At 41.0% G+C, this 20,039-nt stretch overlaps 1 protein-coding gene across 4 annotated transcripts in view; it reads left to right on the forward strand.

Annotated features, from left to right (window-relative positions):
* Positions 1 to 5,058: 5,058 nt before the first annotated feature.
* The window catches only part of LOC121089791 (plasminogen-like), a 29,216-nt gene continuing 14,235 nt past the window's right edge, over positions 5,059 to 20,039 (forward strand). For 2 of the 4 annotated variants that reach the window (XM_040597325.1, XM_040597327.1), the window contains exons 1-10: positions 5,059 to 5,187; positions 6,549 to 6,684; positions 7,331 to 7,437; positions 13,466 to 13,580; positions 14,631 to 14,794; positions 15,313 to 15,442; positions 15,567 to 15,685; positions 17,134 to 17,296; positions 18,177 to 18,307; positions 19,120 to 19,279. In XM_040597325.1, coding sequence (XP_040453259.1) covers positions 5,139 to 5,187; positions 6,549 to 6,684; positions 7,331 to 7,437; positions 13,466 to 13,580; positions 14,631 to 14,794; positions 15,313 to 15,442; positions 15,567 to 15,685; positions 17,134 to 17,296; positions 18,177 to 18,307; positions 19,120 to 19,279 — 1,274 coding nt within the window. In that variant the 5' untranslated portion in view covers positions 5,059 to 5,138. Of the gene's footprint in view, positions 5,188 to 6,548; positions 6,685 to 7,330; positions 7,438 to 13,465; positions 13,581 to 14,630; positions 14,795 to 15,312; positions 15,443 to 15,566; positions 15,686 to 17,133; positions 17,297 to 18,176; positions 18,308 to 19,119; positions 19,280 to 20,039 lie in introns of those variants that run through there. The other 2 variants (XM_040597326.1, XM_040597328.1) reach the window with 2 other exon arrangements.

Genomic DNA, 20,039 nt, shown 5'->3' on the forward strand with positions numbered 1-20,039 from the left:
CCGGGGGAAGGATTCAGGGTGCTGTACTTTTCCCAAAGGAAACCAAAGTGCTCTAAGAGATGACCTACAGCACTGAACTGGAGCCTGCCAACTACGCAGGGCATGTAGATATAACCAAGGTGGTTAATGAGGGCAGTGGCTGCAGGAACTTGAGTACATAAAGCTCTGGGGTCCTAGAAACATTTCCTCTTTTCATGTCTATGAGCTATGAGAGAAGATCAGTGGAGCAGAAGGTGCAAAAGCCATCCTGCAGAGAAAAGAGGAGGATTATTGTCAGTGCTTGTGGAGAGTTGCAGTACAGCTGTCTTGAGGGATTGTTTAGGTGTCACAAATCTAATTCACAGAATTAGAAGAAAAGGACAACAAAAAGGATTATCTAGTTCAGCCATCATAGTGTAGGAACACATACAGACCCAAAATGTCTGTCAGGCATCTATCAAACCTGTTCCTAAAACTTCCAGTCCTGAAGATCTCACAACCTCCCCAGGCAAAATTCCAGTGCTTCACTCTCCTTTGCATGAAAGAGGTATTTTTCTGAATCTTGATTTTAAATCTCTTTTGTATATTTAAATCCATACTGCTTGCCTTATCCTCCACACTTACAGTGAATAGACTATCTACTCTTCTTTGCAGTAATCATTATATATATATATGCACACACACATATATACATACATACATATGTTATAATAGACATCTATTTATGTCTACATTTGAAGGTTCTTCTTGTGTATTCCTCTAGTAATATAATCTCTAGCCAAAACAACCCAATCTTTTTTATTCTGTCTCCTTTCCTCTGACCCATCCCATATACACCTTCCCAGCAAGTTCTGTCTGATTTGCAGTTCTTTAACTTGGGAGGAGCAAGATGTTACTCTGTCACAGAGCTTGATTTGATTTTTCATGTGTTTAGATGAGGCCTCAAACCAGTATTATTTATAACATTTCAATAATTGCCTGTAGATTTTGAACCATACCTGCCTCACAGCCTGGTAAAAGTATTATGCTTAGCACTTATGCCATCCTTTCCTTTCCACTCCCAAACAAGCCTGAATTTACTAACCTCACAGCAGACAGGCAATGAAATATTTGTTGCCCGTATTTTATAAATAGGAAACTTGCTGCAGTGTTTTGTCCAGGTGACAGTGTCAATGGGACAAACATTAACATGCAGGTGCCTCAGAAACAGTCCTGAACTCCTGGTACACGTTAAGCAGATGCATTGCTCCAGGTGGGGAAGGCACTAGTTTCTTGCCTTCTTCTCATGTCCTTTCTCACAGACACTCCCTTTACTAGTTAAAAACACAAGCAATAGGTTGCTACATGTGAAGCCAAGTGCTCATGTGCAACGATTTTTGAAGTGGGCACAGCCAGTGTGGGTTTCTGCTCATGCTACTGCCTTGGCCATACCATTTTATTTCTTCACCCCTTCCTTGTCTTCTTCCAGAGTAATCTCTTCAGGGTTGAGAAAGTCTCATACATATCTCAAGGACTTAGTGCTTGTGCTCTGATTTCAAGTAGATGACCTGATAGTAATAGTAATCATCATCATCAGTAGCATTCTCTGGAAAAAATTTAAGTATCCATGAGAATAAGCAAATGATCTGTAATGGAGACCCCCAAAAATGAGGTACTGAAATTTATAAAAATGTCTTTCACATGTTGGTGATGAACGGAGCTATGTTCTGCTCTGTGCTCATTGTATCTGAACAGTGCCCTAATAGTTCACCTGATTCAGGTGATCATCAAGTCCAACCCTCAACCTAACACTGCCAAGTCCACCACTAAACCATGTCCCTAAGTGCCACATCTACAAGTCTTTTAAACACCTCCAGGGATGGTGACTCAACCACTTCCCTGGGCAGCCTGTTCCAATGGTTCACCACCCCTTCAGTGAAGAAATTTTTCCTAATATCCAATCTAAACCTCCCCTGGTGTAACTTGAGGCCCTTTCCTCTTGCCCTGTTACTTGCTACTTGGGAGAAAAGACCGACCCCCACCTGTCTACAACCTCCTTTCAGGTAGTTGTAAAGAGCACTAAGGATTCCTCTGAGCCTCCTTTTCTCCAGGCTAAACACCCCCAGTTCCCTCAGCTGCTCCCCATCAGACTTGTGCTCCAGACCCTTCCCCAGCTCTGTTGCCCGTCTCTGGACACGCTCCAGCACCTCAATGACTGCCATGTACTGAGGAGCCAAAACCAAACACAGTATTTGAGGTGCAGCCTCACCAGTGCTGAGTACAGGGGATTTTACAAGGCCTGCCTAAAAGCCCTCTGAAGTCAGTAGAAATTTTTATATTCCACTGACAGAATTTACTGAATCAGTGGCTGGAAGTATCTCCTTGATTAACTGACAAGTCTCCTGTTCATCACTTAAAGGAAATACACACTCGAAGCCAGTGCAGCAGAGCTGTGTGATGTTCCTTAGCAAAGGTGCAGGATGAGCAAGCATGTGTAAAACTTTTTCCAAGCTGAAAGCCTAATGAAAGTATTTTATAATTTGACACTTGACATTCAAATTCCTTTTAGTTTTCATTACTATGCAGCTCTATAGCTACATTTTTTCAAATTAATTTAAGAGCATTAGTTTGAGCTCAAAAATTGTTTATTCATTTTATCCTTAGTTATTTTCCTTTTTAAGGATGCTGTTTCTTCTTCTCATTTTTCTAATTTAGACGAAATCTGCATTATGCTCTCACAAAATCTGTGGGATTTTTTTGTTCCAAACAGGTCCCTCTATTTTTCACTACCTCATAACATTTATTAGGTTTTCCAGTATCTATCTTACAGTGATAATGATAATTTGGCTTTTTCCCCTTGCTCTTTCCATTCTGTTTTTTTTCTCTGTATTTCACGCTTGCATGCTGTCTTTCCTACATGGTATATTGCTTTAAGACAATCAAGCTTTTGAATCTATTAATATTACATGACTTAAAAACAATCAACTTTAAGCCTCTTGTATTGTGGTGGGAAGGAAAAGGGGGAATTAAGAAAAGAGAAAAGCATATTTGCATTAGACAAATTTCCTTGCAAGCTGTGATATGAGCAGCAAAATAATAAATCCCTTGGGATTTTTTCAAGCATATGGACAAACATCTTCTGCCAATGTTTCATGTAAGCATCTGACGCCTTTGCTTATGCTGGGGGTTTAATGTCACCCACTTTGTCAAAAAAGTATCATTTGCTGCACTCTTCTGGACATTACCAGGACAGCACATTCTGCAGAAAATCCCAAACAAAATCAGGTAGGATTACAGCATAGTTTTCACGAGCAAAGGTGTGGCTCCCATTGTTTCTAATAGAAAATGGGCATAAAAATCTCTCTGCTTTTGATTAGTCTAAGATTCATATGAGATCCAAAAGAATTTTCCACGCTGTTTACTAGCAGATCTAGAGTGGCTTCAGACTTCTGCCTATATAGTCTATGGCATTTGCTGTCTGAGGGCAGAGCAAGCAATGCTGTCAGTGGCGGAACAAGAAAGGCTTGGCTCTGTGTAGTTCATATGCCTGCTCATCATGTCCTCCTGCACCTCTTGCTGTCCCCACCTCTCTCCCATATAAAACTGGGAAATCTTCAGGTCCTCCACACCCTCCTCACTCCAAATGTTCCCCTAATCCTGCTTCTTCCCATTCATGTCTCCATAATCTCTCTGTGATGTACTCCTGCTTCCATTAGGACAGACTGTCTCTTGCACATCCATATGTATGAGGTAAATGTTCCCAGGATTTACCTATGCATGTGGTGACAGACCTGCTGACTGGCCAAGCAGAAATGAATGGTGTTTGCTTCCACCATGAGTGTTCTTAGGGAAAAAGACGTGCCTTGTAGGAACATCAGAGTTCCATCCCTCTGCCAGGTGTGGTGGAGGTTGAATGATATGCTCAAAAAGTAACTGTGGAGGTAGGAATGTGGATGAGCTGTGGGTATGATGGTACATGAACACAACTGACCACAAAACAGCTACCAAGACCAATCATCCAGTTTTCCTACTGGCATCACTTCTGCCCACCCTGACTGCAGGCTACACAATGGCTCCCTACTGAGAGCCCTCTGCAGTGTCCCAGAGCTGAGGCAGAAAGGCCACTTCCCCACTGCCTCCCTACCAACCCAGGGTGTATTTCCCACCTGTACCCTGGAGGCATGTACCATTTGACCAATGCTTTTACCCAAGGTGACCTGTCTAGTCATCACTGTTCACAGGGATGTGGTTGTTGTATGTGGCCTTTCCAGAACCATCATCCTCCCAGCACAGAGGAGAATATGTGGGGCTCTCACCTTGCTCCTAACTGTTGTTCTCCTGTGCCCCACCAACCCCAGCTGAAGGCTATACCCACTTGCCAGGCAAACCAGTTTAAAACTCCTGAGAGCACTCTGGCTGGGGATGCCTGGCTTGCCTTAGCTGAGCCCCATGGGTGTGATGGAGGTGGTGTTGCTGAAATGTGTGGCGCACCCTGCATGCACTCTGAGGTCTGGGCAGACCTGAGATACCAGGAGCTTTGCCTGGAAGGCAAATGCACATCATACACTGAACCAAAGTGAACACTGCCTCCCAAATAATGAATAAAAAACAATCCAGAAATGGGAAACAACTGAAGGAAGGAAGCTTCTTTCCCCCAGGAAGGACTCTGGAGATTGTTGAAAGAAATTCTGATGCAAAGTTAGCATTATCAGGGTTTAGTTTTGGGGACTGGCTTCCACAAAAGCGTAAATCAGAAGCAGTTCCAACTAGAGCAGTACAAGTCTGTGACTGAAAATACTGCTGGGACTGAAAGCTGAATATAAAGGACTTGTAGAATTAGATTGTGCCCAGGTTTCCATACTTTACCACCACCACGATCCCCATCTTTTACTTCAGCAAAGCGAGGCCAAGCAATCTCAGAACACAAATATGCCCCACAAAACAAAAGAGTACCTTCAGATTTCCCAGCATCCAGTACAAATGATTGAGTCCGATTTGGTAATCCATCCAATTCAAGGTTGGTTCAATGGCCACACCACGGCAAAGGGGGTCACAGCATGGGAGAATGATTAACTTAATCCTCCTGCCTTGTTTGTTTGATGCTGCCTCACTCCACTGCAAGTCAATAAAACTTTGTGCACGGACACACACAACTTCCAGCACCTGCCAGCTGGGCCAAAATGGGGATTAGCAGAGCTGCCTTTCTCTTTCTTTTCTTGCTCAGCTCAGGTAAGAGTCCTTTGCCTTCCGCTTGCCTGGGTGACATGGGGATCAAGGGCTTGCAAGATCCATTTGATGAAGGTGGGACCTCGAATCCCTGTTTCATCACTTACCTGGACGATGATGGATTTGGGGCTTCCTGGCCAGAGAGTTGCTGTTGAACAACAACTGTGCTGTGAACAACCACAAGAGCTGTGATTGCTCCAGTGTTGTGTTCATTAAAGACACCAGAAGAGCAACAGCTTTGGGGAACAAATAGCTCCCTGAAAACACACCACATGGCCAGAAATGGGGATACCTTCGGAAAGCATCCCAAAAGCCTGCTACAAAACCTATAGCAGTTAGAGAGACTGCTTTCTCTGGTTTCAGCAGGCTTTGGATCAAATGCTAAAGCCATTTTACTGCCAAGCATTGCTAGGCACAGTGTTCCTGGTTTTCATCCTCTATGATAGGAGTTTTAAAGTTTTAAAATTAATTATTTAAAACAAAATTAAAAATGAAAAAGCTCCTTTATATTCCAGCAATTTCACATTTTCTGTTGTCACTAACAAGAAAATGTTCTCTCCTGTTTTCCGGGGGGCAGTAGAAATTTAATCTTCAATAACTAGATCAACTTTTCCAGGAATATGCCTAGAATTGTTTTTTGCAACTCCAAAAGAAGACAGATGTTCCACTAAGCATAATATATGAATTTCAAGCTCATCTACAAATTCTGTTAATAAATATTCCATATGTAGTACAAATTTCAATCAGATTTCAATCAGATATCATATTCCTAGTACTTTAACATTGCATATCATTGTACGGCACTTAAATGACTTTTACAAAGTACTTTTAAAAACATCTCAGTACAGTTTGTATGCTTTTCTAATAGCCCAGGCATTTAATATGTCAGAATACCAGGAATGTATCATTGTGTGATTGTGCTGGGTTAGAAGAAACAGCTAATGACGTTATTTTTATTTGCTTATTGTTATCAGCTCTAACTCACTTGCTCCGAGGTGATGGTCCACAAAACTGCCTTAAAAATATTCTTTATGTCTTCTGGATTAGTACTGGTCAAGTCTGGAAAGTTACATATATAAAAGAAGAAAATGGTTTGCTCACATATATTTGAGTATTCTGTTCAATTATCATGTGTCATGTCCAGGTTTATAAGGACTTGGACTTCAGCCAGAGTAATAAATTTCCTGCTGCATTTTCATATATATAGTATTCTTTTTTAAGTTTATAATTTGCAGTGCTTTCCAGGTAACTAACATCACATTTTCTTTTCTGTTAGCTAAGCTTTTGCCAACCTGTGTTGCCTTGTAGATTCTTAACTGCGGCATTCTCATTTTTAATGTCTGATTTCTTTCCTCCCTTTGTAGTGAAAGGAGATATACTGGATGACTATTTAAGAACAGATGGTGTTTGGCTACTTACTCGAAATAAACAGGTTTACAATACAAATAATGAAAAAGAATGTGCAGAGAAATGTGAAGCAGAAAGAAATTTTAATTGCAGGTAATTTCTGTTGAATCTTCAAACTGTCATTCTGGGTGCCTGCATATCAATGATGTTTTTCTACTGTTGCTCAGAACCAACAGCCCCATCCTACTGCAGCCCTTGCCTACAGCAGTGCCTCCCCTGCCTGTGCCTTTATCTTGTGGCTTATCTCCACCCATAAATTGCCACAAGGTCAAGTAAAGCATGGATTTACAATGTATTACTCATTCTGTAGTAAATGCTTAAGTTCCTGCTCTTACCCAATGTTAGGTGGAGAGCTGCTTACGCCTCTTTAGCTGGGTGCTGCCTTGTTTCACAAAAGAAGAGTGAGATACTTCTAATTCATTGTAGGGAAAGGTGCTGACCTGAGCAGTTAGGATGCTGTTGATAATGTTTTGCCAATGGAGTAACTAGCTTCCCACACACCAACTTACTCACGTAGTCATACATCCTGAAAAAGTCATCCACTTCAGTGCAGTAGAAAATGTCAGTCTCTTACTCAGTGTCTCAGATACTGAGTGCAGTATCTGAAATACAGAAATTGATACAAGGCAGTGCTGATAAATTAATAATTTATAGAAAAATAATTATGAGTTAATTAATTTGAATTTAATTAAAAATATTTCTTCCTACGTCAATGTTGCTTCCTTCTTAATTTCAACAGGGCTTTCCTATTCACCAGGAAAAAGCTACAGTGTTTAACACTGGCTGAAAACACCAAAATGACAGTGACATTTGACAGCGTGGATGTAGTTCTTTATGAGAAGAAAAGTATGTATATAGTAAGATGCTATACTTTACACATAAAACCTATTTTAATGACATCCTTACACTCTCTGCTGCAGTGATGGAGCAGCCGTTGCAGGTGGGGACAGTTTCAGTGAGGTGGGCCTGCACCCATTATGTACTGGGCTGAAACTGCCAGAGAATTCCACATATAGCATCAAGGCTCCTTATATTTGAACTTGTATTTAACTCCTTTGGTCATGTATTGTTGGGACCAGGCAGAATAAATATACTCCAAAGCAAAAATCATGCATTTCTCTGCCCTTTAAGTATTTGCAGTCCTCTGCTTCATGGAGCCAGTGGAGTCCTTGGTCATACAAAATCTCAAGACCACAGGATTATCTATGTCTATGTACCCACTTCTCTAATTTTCTGTGTAATAACTCAGTCAAGAATTATTTGTCTTAAATAACTGTATTGACTTATAATTGTTGTGTTATTTTAAATTATAATCAAATGTTCGCATTTTGTAAGCTGTTTTGTTTATGCTTAATTCTTATTATATGGCAGGCTCAGATAAGTGGCTTGGTTTTAAGATTATTTTTGGAATTAATGCTTTTCTAAGTTTTGAATACATTCTATATAGCTGGGAAAATAAATATTTTTTTAATAACTAGATTATATTCATAAATTTTGTGGGAACATAGATAATGCAGTCACAAACACTAACTTCAATGAGTCTTCTGGGAAAAATAAATCTATTGCTAACCAATATGTAAGATGAATAGTGAACATTTCTTGTTAAGAATAATTCACTTAGTTTCAGATTATTTTTGGTGTCTTTACAATTCTGAAGCATTTGAAAGATAGACAGAAAAAGGAACCTGCATGAATAACCATGCTGCAGGTCCCATTTACCATATCAAAGTTTTAAACAGAAAGCGGTTCATGTCCAAATTCCCAGCTAGTATAAACTGATACAGTGCTGATGAATTCATTAACATCTGCTGGAGATTTGGCTTAAACATAACAAAAACCTAAAGTGTTAACATTTACACATCCATATCCTAATTCTGCTACTAGGCTGGATAATGGGTTGCCAGGTTCATGACACTGGGTACATCCTGGTTCATAACAGATATGTTCAGTAAGTACTAACTGAACCTCTAGCTGATTATCAGCCAGTGACATTTTGTTCTTATGGTGCAATATGTGTCCCTTGGTGTCTCCTTTCTATGCAAATGACAGGTGGATTTTCTCACCAGTTTTCCCGAACTTGCAGTTTATGCTTAGCTCAGACAGATTACTAAAGCCATAAAAGCTAGAATTTGAAGTGTACTGCTTGATCTTGAGTGTGATTGTGGTCAGATTCCTTCTTGTTTTAAAAGGCAAAACTGCTGTTGCGGCTGCTTTGATCAAAAGATTTTAGCTCTATAGCCATGTGCCCCCATGCCCCAGTAACAGACCTCACAAGGCTAAAGCCTATGGAGAGCTCTTCTCCACCGTTATTTTTCACATTTCTCATAGACCACAGATGTGTGAGTCACCATTACAGAAGAATGTTGGAGCAGGTTCAGCCAAATAATTTCTGGCACAAGTGGAGTATCTGTGGAAACAATGGGTGTAGCCAGTGCCTCATCATTTTAAATGCGATGTTTTTTCACTGAAGTCAAAATTGGTTGGAGTTTTCCTTTGAGGTTAGAACAGGATAAAGGATGAGTATGTGCTCTGAAAATTCCTCTGCATATGTTGAAAGTGAATAGGCACATGCACAAGTCATTAATTATTAAATTGAAATGAGCCCTTCTAAATGAATAAATAATCCTCATTTATCCTAATTGTATGCTGTCAGAGGGCCACACGATAACTCAGGCTTAAAGGGGTACAAATGAAGACAACATCCCTAACCTCGTCAGGGCCCCTTTACATTGCTTGCCATTGTCCAAGCTCTCCCAAACTTCTGAAACATCTGAAGAAACACACCTGAGCTTCTGCCAGCAGCAAAACGCTTGATTTGATACCCAGGAGCCTTGGCATCTCAGGAAAAGGAGACAGCATTCTTTGGCTTCTCTTCTTTCTTGCCTGCCTCCTCCACAGCTATTCCCTGGAAGACAGGCCTAGTGCCTCCAGCCTCAGTGTTCATCCCAGTGACCTTCCTGAACACATGTAACCTAGAAATTTAGTCAGAGCCCTCAGCTCTGCTGCTCACACCCACGTTGGAGGCAGCTTTTCCTGAAAAAAAAAAAAAAAAAGAAAAAAAAAAAGGCCTAGCTTGGCCCCTTCTCATGCTTCAGGATGGATTTGTCTTGTTTACTTTTTAGCTTTAACTGAAACTGTAGGGTGAGGTATAGGTCTGCTCCCCTCCCTCCTCATCCTCTTGGAAGCAGAGCTTTTCCTTCCTGGCCATGAGCAGGACTGAAGGAAATGTCACCACCTGAGTCCACTGCAGGAGGAGACACTGCAAAGGGACCAGCTCAAAAGCCTGTAGGTGCCTGTCATGGCAGGGGGTCCCCCACGAATGGAGGCACTTGTCTGGCTGTCAGGCCCAGGACAGAGACGTGCTTACTTGCTGTCCTTCCGCAGGGTGACAATCCCACCTAAGCATGGCAGGCAGCCACCTCTCTTCCTTCACTGCAATCACTGTGTAGGCCGTCATAGCAAACACATTCAGCTCTAGCCCTTCTGCAGTTACCAGTCCTTTGCTGTGGCTGGGAGACCTTTCCTGATAATTTTAAACTAGAGGCTGGCTCTTCTCAGCTCCCACTGCAGACTGAGCGGAGGTCAAGTCTCCCTCATATTTAACATCTATCACTGTCACTGAAAGCTGCAATTAGGCACTGCCACAGTCATGAATGGTCATGGATACCAAATCCTTTCATGTGGAACCTATTTTCCCTTTTCCTGATTTATCCTAGTGCTAATGGTCATGGTTATTTGAAACAACCCAGCCTGAGCCTTGAGGCAGCTCGATACTAGCGGGGGGGAAAAAATCTGCTTCACAGACTCCTCATTTTCATCTAATGAGTTATCAGGCATCATCTCCTCATCATTCAGCATTCTTACAATCTGCAGCAATTTGGGAACTGCTTGTCTCAGCTTTATCTCCCGACACCTTCTGCACTCCAGGATGCCCACCTCTGACAGGTGGGGGACACACTGTCACCCTTAGCTATACCATTCAGCTCGTGTGCTGCTGCTATGCAATGCACTACCTCTGCCTTCATAGGGATACCTCTTCATGAGAGTCTGCTTCAGCAGGAAGTGCTTTTAGCTCCAGCAGCCAAAGAGTTGCTTCATTTGTTTTTCCAGGGCGCAGATTTACAGTGCCTAATTTTTTTTATTTTTTTTTTCAAACAGAGGATGTAGAGTCATCTTCCTTCTACTTTCCACTAGCAGGAATATATGACTATCTCGTTCCTTCTGAAGCTCACGACTACCACTGCCAACATCTTTGTGAAGTCTTTGGATAATCCAAATGTCAGCATTTTGTGTTTGTAATGGCCCCAGTCCACCTCAAATCAGAGATATTTCTCAAAAGGCTGTTAAAGTGCATCATAAAAGTGATACTCACCTTCTTAGAAGCAACAATCACCACTGAAGCTGGTGAAGGGTCTGGAGCACAAGCCTTTCAAGGAACACCTGAGGGAACTGGGGTTGTATAGTCTGGGGAAGAAGAGACTCAGGGAACCTTACAGCTCTCTATAACTGCCTGAAAGGAGGTGGTAGGCAGGTAGGGGTAGGTCTCTTCTCCCAGATAACAAGGAACAGGACAAAAGGAAATGGCCTCAAGTTACACCAGGGGAGGTTTAGATTGGCTATTAGGAAAAATTTCTTCACTGAAAGGGTGGTGAAGTATTGAAACGGGCTGCCCAGGGAGGTGATGGAATCACTGTCCCTGGAGGTTTTAAAAATATGCATAAATGCAGTGCTTGCTGACGTGGTTTAGTGGTGGCCTTGGCAGTCCTGGGCTAATGGTTGGACTTGATGATCTCAAAAGTCTTTTCCATCCTAATTTTTTCTATGATTCTATTCTAATCTAATTAATCACAGACAGCATCCCCCTGCCTGAACTTGAATTTACAAATAGAGACATTTAGCTCCCTTAAGCCTCACAAAAGTTTTCTGTCCCCACCATGACTCCTTAGCACCAGGAAATAGCTGTTGTAAAACTCCTTTTTGCTGAGATATGATGAAATCTGTTCTGCTTAAAGAAAGTAATCTACAGGACATTTTGTGACCCTGCCACTCCCTTAGGTTCATGGTGACTGTACAATCTCATGTATGCCTGACTCAGACCTTGGAGTTCATAAGAGCTACTCTGACACCAGTCTTTGCCAGAGCTCATTTTCCTTGGGACTGGATTCAACATATACATACAAAATATCTACTTTAAAACTGAAAGGTTCATCCCTCTGGAAACTCCATGAATATATATCTGGCAGTTACAGTTTTACTTACCTTATGTTAATGGCAAAACCCTGTATGAGGAATCCTCTTTTGATTACAGCCTCCTTGTTAACAGCAGGAATAATCCACAAGGCCCAGATACATAGGTTTTGTGGGTTATGCTCACTACATTTTGTTGAGTCAGATTTCCTTTGGTTCTAATTGGCCTTTCAGAGTTCAAGAACCATGGCATTTTTACAGACTCAGTGGCCATCTAGGATGCTCACCCTCTTGTAGGGTTAATAACCAAAGTTTTGGCAATTAGTCACTGAAATGTTTCACAATAACTTGGTTAAAGACTTCTTCTTTACAGAGCAGTTTGCCCAGTCAAATCTTAATTTTGTCTTGACATACAGTTTGGCGTTTGATCCCATCCCTCTTTTGAGGAACACAGACCATCAGGGGTTATAGGGCAGCACAGTGAACTCCTGCACAGGACAGAAAAGTAAAAGAGACTTTGGGGGTCAAACAGCAAGAAGCCATGATACTAAATGCTGTTTAAGAGGGATCAAATATCAAAGCATAAATCCATGGTGGTTTCCACATGTCATTTGAACTGGGAAGTTACTTGCTTGTCTTCATTCCTGATCCAGCTCTACAGAGCCTCCACCCCTTCCCCCAGGTGTCAGATGTGTCCAACTTTTTTTTAGGCAGGCTAAAACCATTTAGGAGAAACCTGGCAACACCAGGAAGTCCATGGGCAAGGCCATTGATCAGAGATGGTCATGCTGGGACCTGCTACTAGAGTATCAGTGCTGAAGCAGTAGTGACAAGACTTTTGGGCACACCAGTAGCTCTCTGACAACCGGGCAGCAGGTCCCTTTTGGCAAGACACGCAGCACAGACATTAGTAGTCCCAGCCACACACTGCGACAGCAGTAACTGTTGCAAGTTGTCCAAACAAGGCTCACCTTTCCTATCAGACTGGTCTCCTGTTCTTGCTTTAGTATTTCCATTTTACATTTTGGGGTTTAGGGGGAACCTTCTTGTGCAAGCAAATATCTGAAAGGGGAAATGAAGGTCACTCCCCCAAATAATTGGTGGTTTTTCAAAGTCTGTTGCAAATAAAAGCATCATCAACATGCTTTGCATTCTTTCCGCCTTGGAATCCCACTAGAAAGTATCTGGGAGTCTGAGGCTGAGAGGAATCAAAGATTTGGGGGCTGCTTATGTGACAAACATATTTTGATAACTAAAAATTTTCTGGCCTGAAGGGATAGTTGCATGACACCCACACTGTGAATGTGCTTATGAGCAATGCATTTCAAAGAACCTCCAGCTACTGGCGAAAGACCTTCCTTTTTATCCCAGTAGTATAGCAGTATAAGCATACATCTTATACATGTCAAAAACAATTGCAACTGTTATATCTGTTCTCTTAACTAGCCTTTACTAGTTTATAGAAATGCTTCAGGAATTTTCCTCTGTAGTTGCTTAGTACTCGGTAACTAATTTGTTTTAAAATGCCTTATGGAATCACAGCTGTTTGCATGCACAAGAGGTTCAAAACATGCGTAAAACATGGTCCATCATGAACTGATGAACTTCAGAGTTATCTGAAGATTCTCAGTTTCAAAATATGCAATGCTGTAACATCATTGAATTAACAAAGCCAATTCCATTTCAGTTTACCTTCTACAGTGTAAAAGAGGGATTGGGAAGGACTACAGAGGAATGGAAGCTAAAACTCGGAGGGGTATTCCATGCCAGAAGTGGGCAGAAAAAACACCCCACAACCCAAAGTATGGTCTTATTTAGATTTGTCTTCATGTTGTTCTGAATCTCTTCCAAGCTTTCTCAACTTAATGTGTAGAAACAACTTTATAGTACATGTTATCAAAGGCAGTTGTCAGGTGACTTTCTAAGACAATTTTATCTTCTTCCGTCTTGTTAATTTGGACTCTACTAGAAGAGAACTGCAATGACCTGGGTAAGGAAAAGGCATATTGTCAGCTAGAAAAGTTGTGTCTAAAAGCTGGGCCTCTTAAGAAGATGAAATGCTCCTTCTGTCAACACATGAGGAAAATTTTGTTGTTGGTGACAGTAGGGCCATAATTCCTCTCTTCTGTATAAGGTGTAGAAAAAAAGGCTGTGATAACTGTCCACGTCTATGACCCCCTGCCTGTCATCCAGACAGTCAAGAAGAAACATCCAGCAAAGTATCCAAGCCCAAAGGGACCTGCCCAGGCAGAGTTTTCTCCAGGCTGCTGTCACTGGGCTCGCTGAAGCCAGTGTGGGAGCAAAGGTTCTATTTTCTTTGTTGGAGATTTATCTGTTAAAAAAAAATATTTTTTGTTGTTCTAATGAAACTTGGATGTACATGTTTAGATTTTTTGTTTAAAAGCCATTTAGTCTTCTCTGGGAGGACTGCTATAGGAAGAAGTCTAAGGTCACTTGCTTCAAAATCTTGCAAATTAAGATGCGGTTGTGTTTGGTGAATACTCTCTAGAAATACTCCACTCTTAAAGTAGCTCCACTAAGAAAAATACATGGCAGAGCCACAGGTCATCAACTGGATGCAAGTATTAAAGACAATACTTATCCTTTAAGACTATCATAGTCCTTACAGGCTGTAAACTCACTCACCATTTGCAACTGGGACCTAGGGAGAAAGCTACTAACAGTAGTTATAGAATGTTTTTTCAGATTTCGTTTAAAGGTTTCAATGGGAAATCTGTTTCTCTCATTATTACTGGAATTAATAGAGCCCACAGCTGCCAAAGCAAGTTGTATATTTCCCTTCTGCTCCACTAAATTACTGGAATTAAAATAGAATTTTAATGCTATTACAGTCATACACCTGAAAAACACCCCAATGCAGGGTTGGAAGAAAACTACTGCAGAAATCCTGATGGGGATGAACGTGGACCCTGGTGTTACACAACAGATCCTGCTACCAGATTTGATTACTGTAACATCCCAGAGTGTGAGGGCCAGGTCACGTACACTGGAGAAGGTATATTTCTTTTGCAGAGAAGGAGTGTCTGAGTAGGTAATGTTATTCCTGCTATTTGTTCTTGCTTTATTATTGTAGATTGGTTTCAAATGTGAATTTAGATCAAGCTGGGACTTAAGTTCTCAACACAAAGTTTTTTTCTTAATTGGCTCCAGTTATCAAAGTAATTTTGTAAATTTTTTTTCTGAAATTTTAAAATCTTTTGCTGATATTGTCCTGCTCTTACTCCTGGCAACTTATTTTATTTGAATGAGAGTACAGATTGACCCAAGTTCTGTTTTACATACATCCCATTGCTATCAGTACATACAGATATGTGACAAAGTCCTCCCTCCAAATAACAAATGTATCCCTAAAGCTTTATACATTTGGCTAGGCTGTAATTTGTGGTTTTCTGCATTCCTTTCATCATTATCTGGAGCAAACCCCTCTTTTCCTTTCAGTGTAGTCTCCCATGAATAGATCAGGATCAGAATTCACAGCTCTCGTAAACCTTGCTTTGTTTTCATTCTGCCTAGAACCTACAGTGGAATGCATGCAGTGTAATGGTGAAGACTACCATGGAGAATTTTCCAGAACAGAGTCTGGGCTTCAGTGCCAGCACTGGGATGCCCAAGAGCCTCATATGCATGGATTTACCCCAAAACAGTGAGTCACACTCAGCGCTGGATTAATTCCTGCAGTGCCTGGGAGACCCTGCCTGCAGACAGCCCAATTGCTACAGCTGGCCATAGCTGACTCACAAGCTCCTCTTTCATTTTAAAATACGCAGCTTTCCAGAGAAGGACTTGAAGATGAATTATTGCCGTAATCCTGATGGTGAACTTCGGCCCTGGTGTTTCACTACCAGCCCTACTAAACGCTGGGAATATTGCAATATTCCTCGTTGCAGTGAGTCTGATTTCCTGAGATCACTCCAGAGGGTAGCTTTCACATTAAAATCGTTCAGAGAAGGGAAAGGCAAGAAATCACGGTTCTGACTAACCCAAGGAAATCATTGTGAACCAGGGAAAGTGCAAATTAATAAAAAGAATCACTCTTTAAATTTCTATTACATAAAGTCATGTAATGTCAACAAGGATGCAAGTATCACGAAGTGCAATAATGCCAAAGACGTTATGGAAACCCTAATTTGTCTTCAACCACCTTATTTTTCAATTTGCCTGAGAGGCAGGGCATTCAAGTTATATGAGGTGGTATTTTTCAGCTCACCTGCTAACTCCTGGAAAGCACCTAGATCACCATGTGGGTGTACTGTGACGTTTAACTGGGTCTGGCCAGCACAGCCAGCACTGCCTTTTTCTTAGCAAGGGATGAGTCTGGGGAAACAAGCTGAGGCCTCAGGAGAAAAACCTGATTTATCAGTGAGCTAGCTTAACCGATTAAGCTGAGCACACTAAATCTGGACATTCCAAAGCACTGAACAACTAGATTAGCATTGCTGTTTGTAGAACTGGCCTGCACTTTGAGAAAAAATGTTTGTGTTTTTGTCTCTAGAGCTTGCTTTCTTATACATCTGCACTTGCCAGTGCTCTAAGCAGCAGCATGTGTTTGCTAGATGTAGTTCACCTCAGCATGCTCAATTAGAGATGGAAGAATGACTATTTATAGACTTCTGTGATACATAGGATAAAGTAAATTGTGAATGTTACCATAGCAACTCCATGTTGTGGTTAAAGTTTAAGGAACAGACCAACCTTTGTCTCCTCAGGAAATTTCATGTGCAAAGTATATATAATAGGTATGCACTGTAGATTCGTTTTCCCTCTGTCCTCTGTGGTTCTCTGCCTCTGATCGTTATTCTTACTTTCTTTGCTGTTCCCCACATGCCAGACTAACTCACTTTCCTTCACTCTTGCCCCACTTGCCCAACTCACTGACTCCAGGGGCTCAACACTGAAGGTTGTTTTGCTTTCTCTCACAATTTTTCCTTGGCCCTTATCCTTTCTGCCCTTCCACACTACCTGTGTGTGTTATATGAATGTGCTCCCTTCATCCCACTTGTTTATACAAGGCTGTACAGGACTACTTACTGCCTTTCCAGCTCTGCTCTCACGGGACTGCAGGCACAAAGTCTGGCTCAACCCAGCAAAGTTATTTACTGACTACTGTCAAAGGGCAGGCACAGGACAGCTGTTTGGCAGCCTGACTGCTTGTGAAAATGTACACCTTGATTTTGCCATAGCTTTCAACCAATGTCACCTCTGCGGAAAGAGAAAAATATGAATGTTTGACATTACAGAAAACAAAGGGATTTAAAATATATTTGAAAGCACTAGTTAGCAGCATTTTTCATTTCTTTTCTTTTCTTTTTTTTTTTTTTTTAAATCCTGTTACAGCTATGCACCTACCAGTCTCTGGCCTGGGTTCCCAGTGTCTTTCAGGGAAAGGAGAAAACTATCGAGGCAGGATAGCCGTCACCGAATCAGGAAAAGCCTGCCAACCCTGGAACACACAGTTTCCTCACAAACATGGTTGGATTCCTGACAGATATCCCTGCAAGTATGTTGAGCATCATCATTTTTTTAAATACCAAAGAACATAGTTATTCCTTATTGATCCAGATGCAGAGGCAAGAGAAGCACAGGTTTTCCACAGTTATGTTGATAAATTATTTTCTCATCTTTTGTCAGCTCTCATTACTTTTGTTCAGGTCTTGATCTTCATTTTTTTTCTTCATTCCTTTTTTTTTACCAGCTATTTTGTTCTCACATACTTGTCTCACATGTCTCCTCCACATCCCACTGCAGAGCTACAAGTATTTACTACTTTTATGTTTAAAATCTTCTGGCTGTGTTTTGGCACACTTTCAATAAGTTACTTTTCTGAAGGTCTAGGATGCTTCAGTACATCTTTATGCTCCAAGGTCAGAGGAGCGGGGTTTGCAGAGCTGGGTAGCTGGGACTGACCAGACTTTTGACTCCGTATTTTCGTCCTGTGGGTGTTGAACTGGGTCCTGCAAGTTTTCCTGGACATGTGAAACCCTGTCCATTATCACAGAGCAGAGAGCAGCATGCACTGGTGCTCATCTGCGCACTCTTCCAGGATCAGTTCATGACATCCAGCCTTGACTGGTTCTTACCATAATAGTCAGGTACACCAATGGTGCTTCTATTTTGAAGTCAGCTTCTACTGCCATATCTTGGCCTCAAAAACCAGAGCAGAATGTGTAAGCATTGGAAAAGTTCTTCATATCATCAGCATTTAAGACTGTAAATTTGAAGGTTGTTGCTTAGTCCCAAAATAGTGGTGCACAAAGTAAATTAATCTCTAAAAAGCATAAATGTAACCACTGAGTTGAGTCCTGCATGCAGTAGTTGTTAATAGTCTTGCACACAACTCTTTTGGATTTCTGTGTGTAAAGCAGATGTTTCTGTTTCAGGGGCTTAGAGGAAAACTACTGTAGAAACCCTGATGGAGAGAAAAGGCCTTGGTGCTACACCATCAACGGCAACGTTCGGTGGGAATATTGTGCCATTCCCCACTGTGATGGGCCAGAACAAGGGATTGCTGGTACAAGTAGTGGAACATACTTGAAATAAGGACTTTAAACTAGTGAGAGATTTATTGTTTCTCATTGTAAATGTGTTAAATCTTTTTTTCAGTCAACCTTGTCATTGTTGTTAATGCAGTTTTTCTGCTTGGCATGTTACAAAACCTGCCAAATATTGAAAAATTACAGGATGAAAGAGGTTGTTGGGGTTTTTTATTATTATTCCTTTTTTTTTCCCAAAGATAGGGCATTTTTAGCAAGTTAATTGAAACATGAAAAACAGGGATAAAAAGATGAAAAAGTGCTCTGTAAAATGAAGTCCCATTTTTTGAAAGTAGCCACAAGAGAGGACAGGAGCTTCCAAAGTAATAAAAGTATCTTCTGAAACTTCCATTCATTTTAGCACAAAAAATAACAAGAAAGCCTTAGTGCATTCAAAAGGATAATAGAGAGTATAAAGTTTAAAATAGTGTCCATTTTAGAAATATATTGGGGCAAAATCATTAGCATCTGATCTTTGAGGATTTTTTCGATGAACTTTCTGATTTTTAGTTCAAACATGTTCACATATACCAAAATGAAACTGAGTGGTGATTGCTCCACTGAATGACACCTGACAGATGAGGGTAATCTGTGAAAGTTTTCTAAATATCTTTGGAAATGCCCTTCTGTCCTTCTGCTTTTCATGCTGGCCATGATGCTTTCACTGGATGCTGTCTGTATAAACAAATAATTTGGTTTTGTCATCCTGTGTGTTTGATGCTTTCTTCTGCCTACTCAATAAGAACATAAAATCGTGATGCAACAGACCAGTTTCTGCTGTTTGCTGCAGATGTGCCTGTGCAGGTTCCCCTGCCAGAGGAGTGCTACCAAGGCAGAGGCCAGAGTTATCGTGGCACAGCTTCCATCACTGCATCAGGAAAAAAATGCCAGGCCTGGAACTCCATGTTCCCACACAGGCATGAAAAAACCCCGGACAGATTCCCAGATGCGTATGTTTAAATCACTTTTTCTTGCTTTATCTGACAATGACTATTGCTGCTTATATTATCTTTGCACATCTATGCTTTAAAACACTGTCAGGGTATGTATCAATAAAAGACAATTTTTCCAAGACACTGAAACATTTTCTGTTACTCTCATTTATAAAAACTGTTTTCTTGTTATTTAAATTCTGAGTAAAATACAGATGTGTCACTTTACTCTTAAATGTGAGCTTCTGTAACCAACCCTGTGAGACTTGTATCCAGAGTCTGGGGATCTGTTGAAATATGCATTTTGTTTATTAATTTGAGACCTCTGTGGTGGCCTTTCTACTTATTTCATCTGGGGACAACACAGCATTTAGGCTGCAAAACACACAGTCAGATATATTATGATTAGAACTACCATTTAAATGTTCTTTGTAGCTGGAATTGTCAACCAGAATTACATATACTGAATTTTCCCTCTTGGCTGGTCTTCTTCAGACTAACAAAATTGGACCAGCAATGACTTAAAGAGCTAATTGAAATTACTAATGTGCCAGTTTTTAATAGGGTAGGACAGCACCAAGATATCAGCTGCTAGGAGATACATCATTGCGTGGTGAATTACAAGTATAAGCAGGAAGGTTGATACTTTTCTGTATTTTTGGCCTTTTTTTATGATGTCACACTAAATAATTTTTTTTGACATTTTCAGTCATATTTTGACATCAAAAATAATGATGTAGTGAAACTGGAACATCCTCAGAGGGGTTGTTTTTCACAA

The sequence above is a fragment of the Falco naumanni genome, chromosome 6 (assembly GCF_017639655.2).
Source record: "Falco naumanni isolate bFalNau1 chromosome 6, bFalNau1.pat, whole genome shotgun sequence".
Taxonomy (NCBI): Eukaryota; Metazoa; Chordata; class Aves; order Falconiformes; family Falconidae; genus Falco; species Falco naumanni.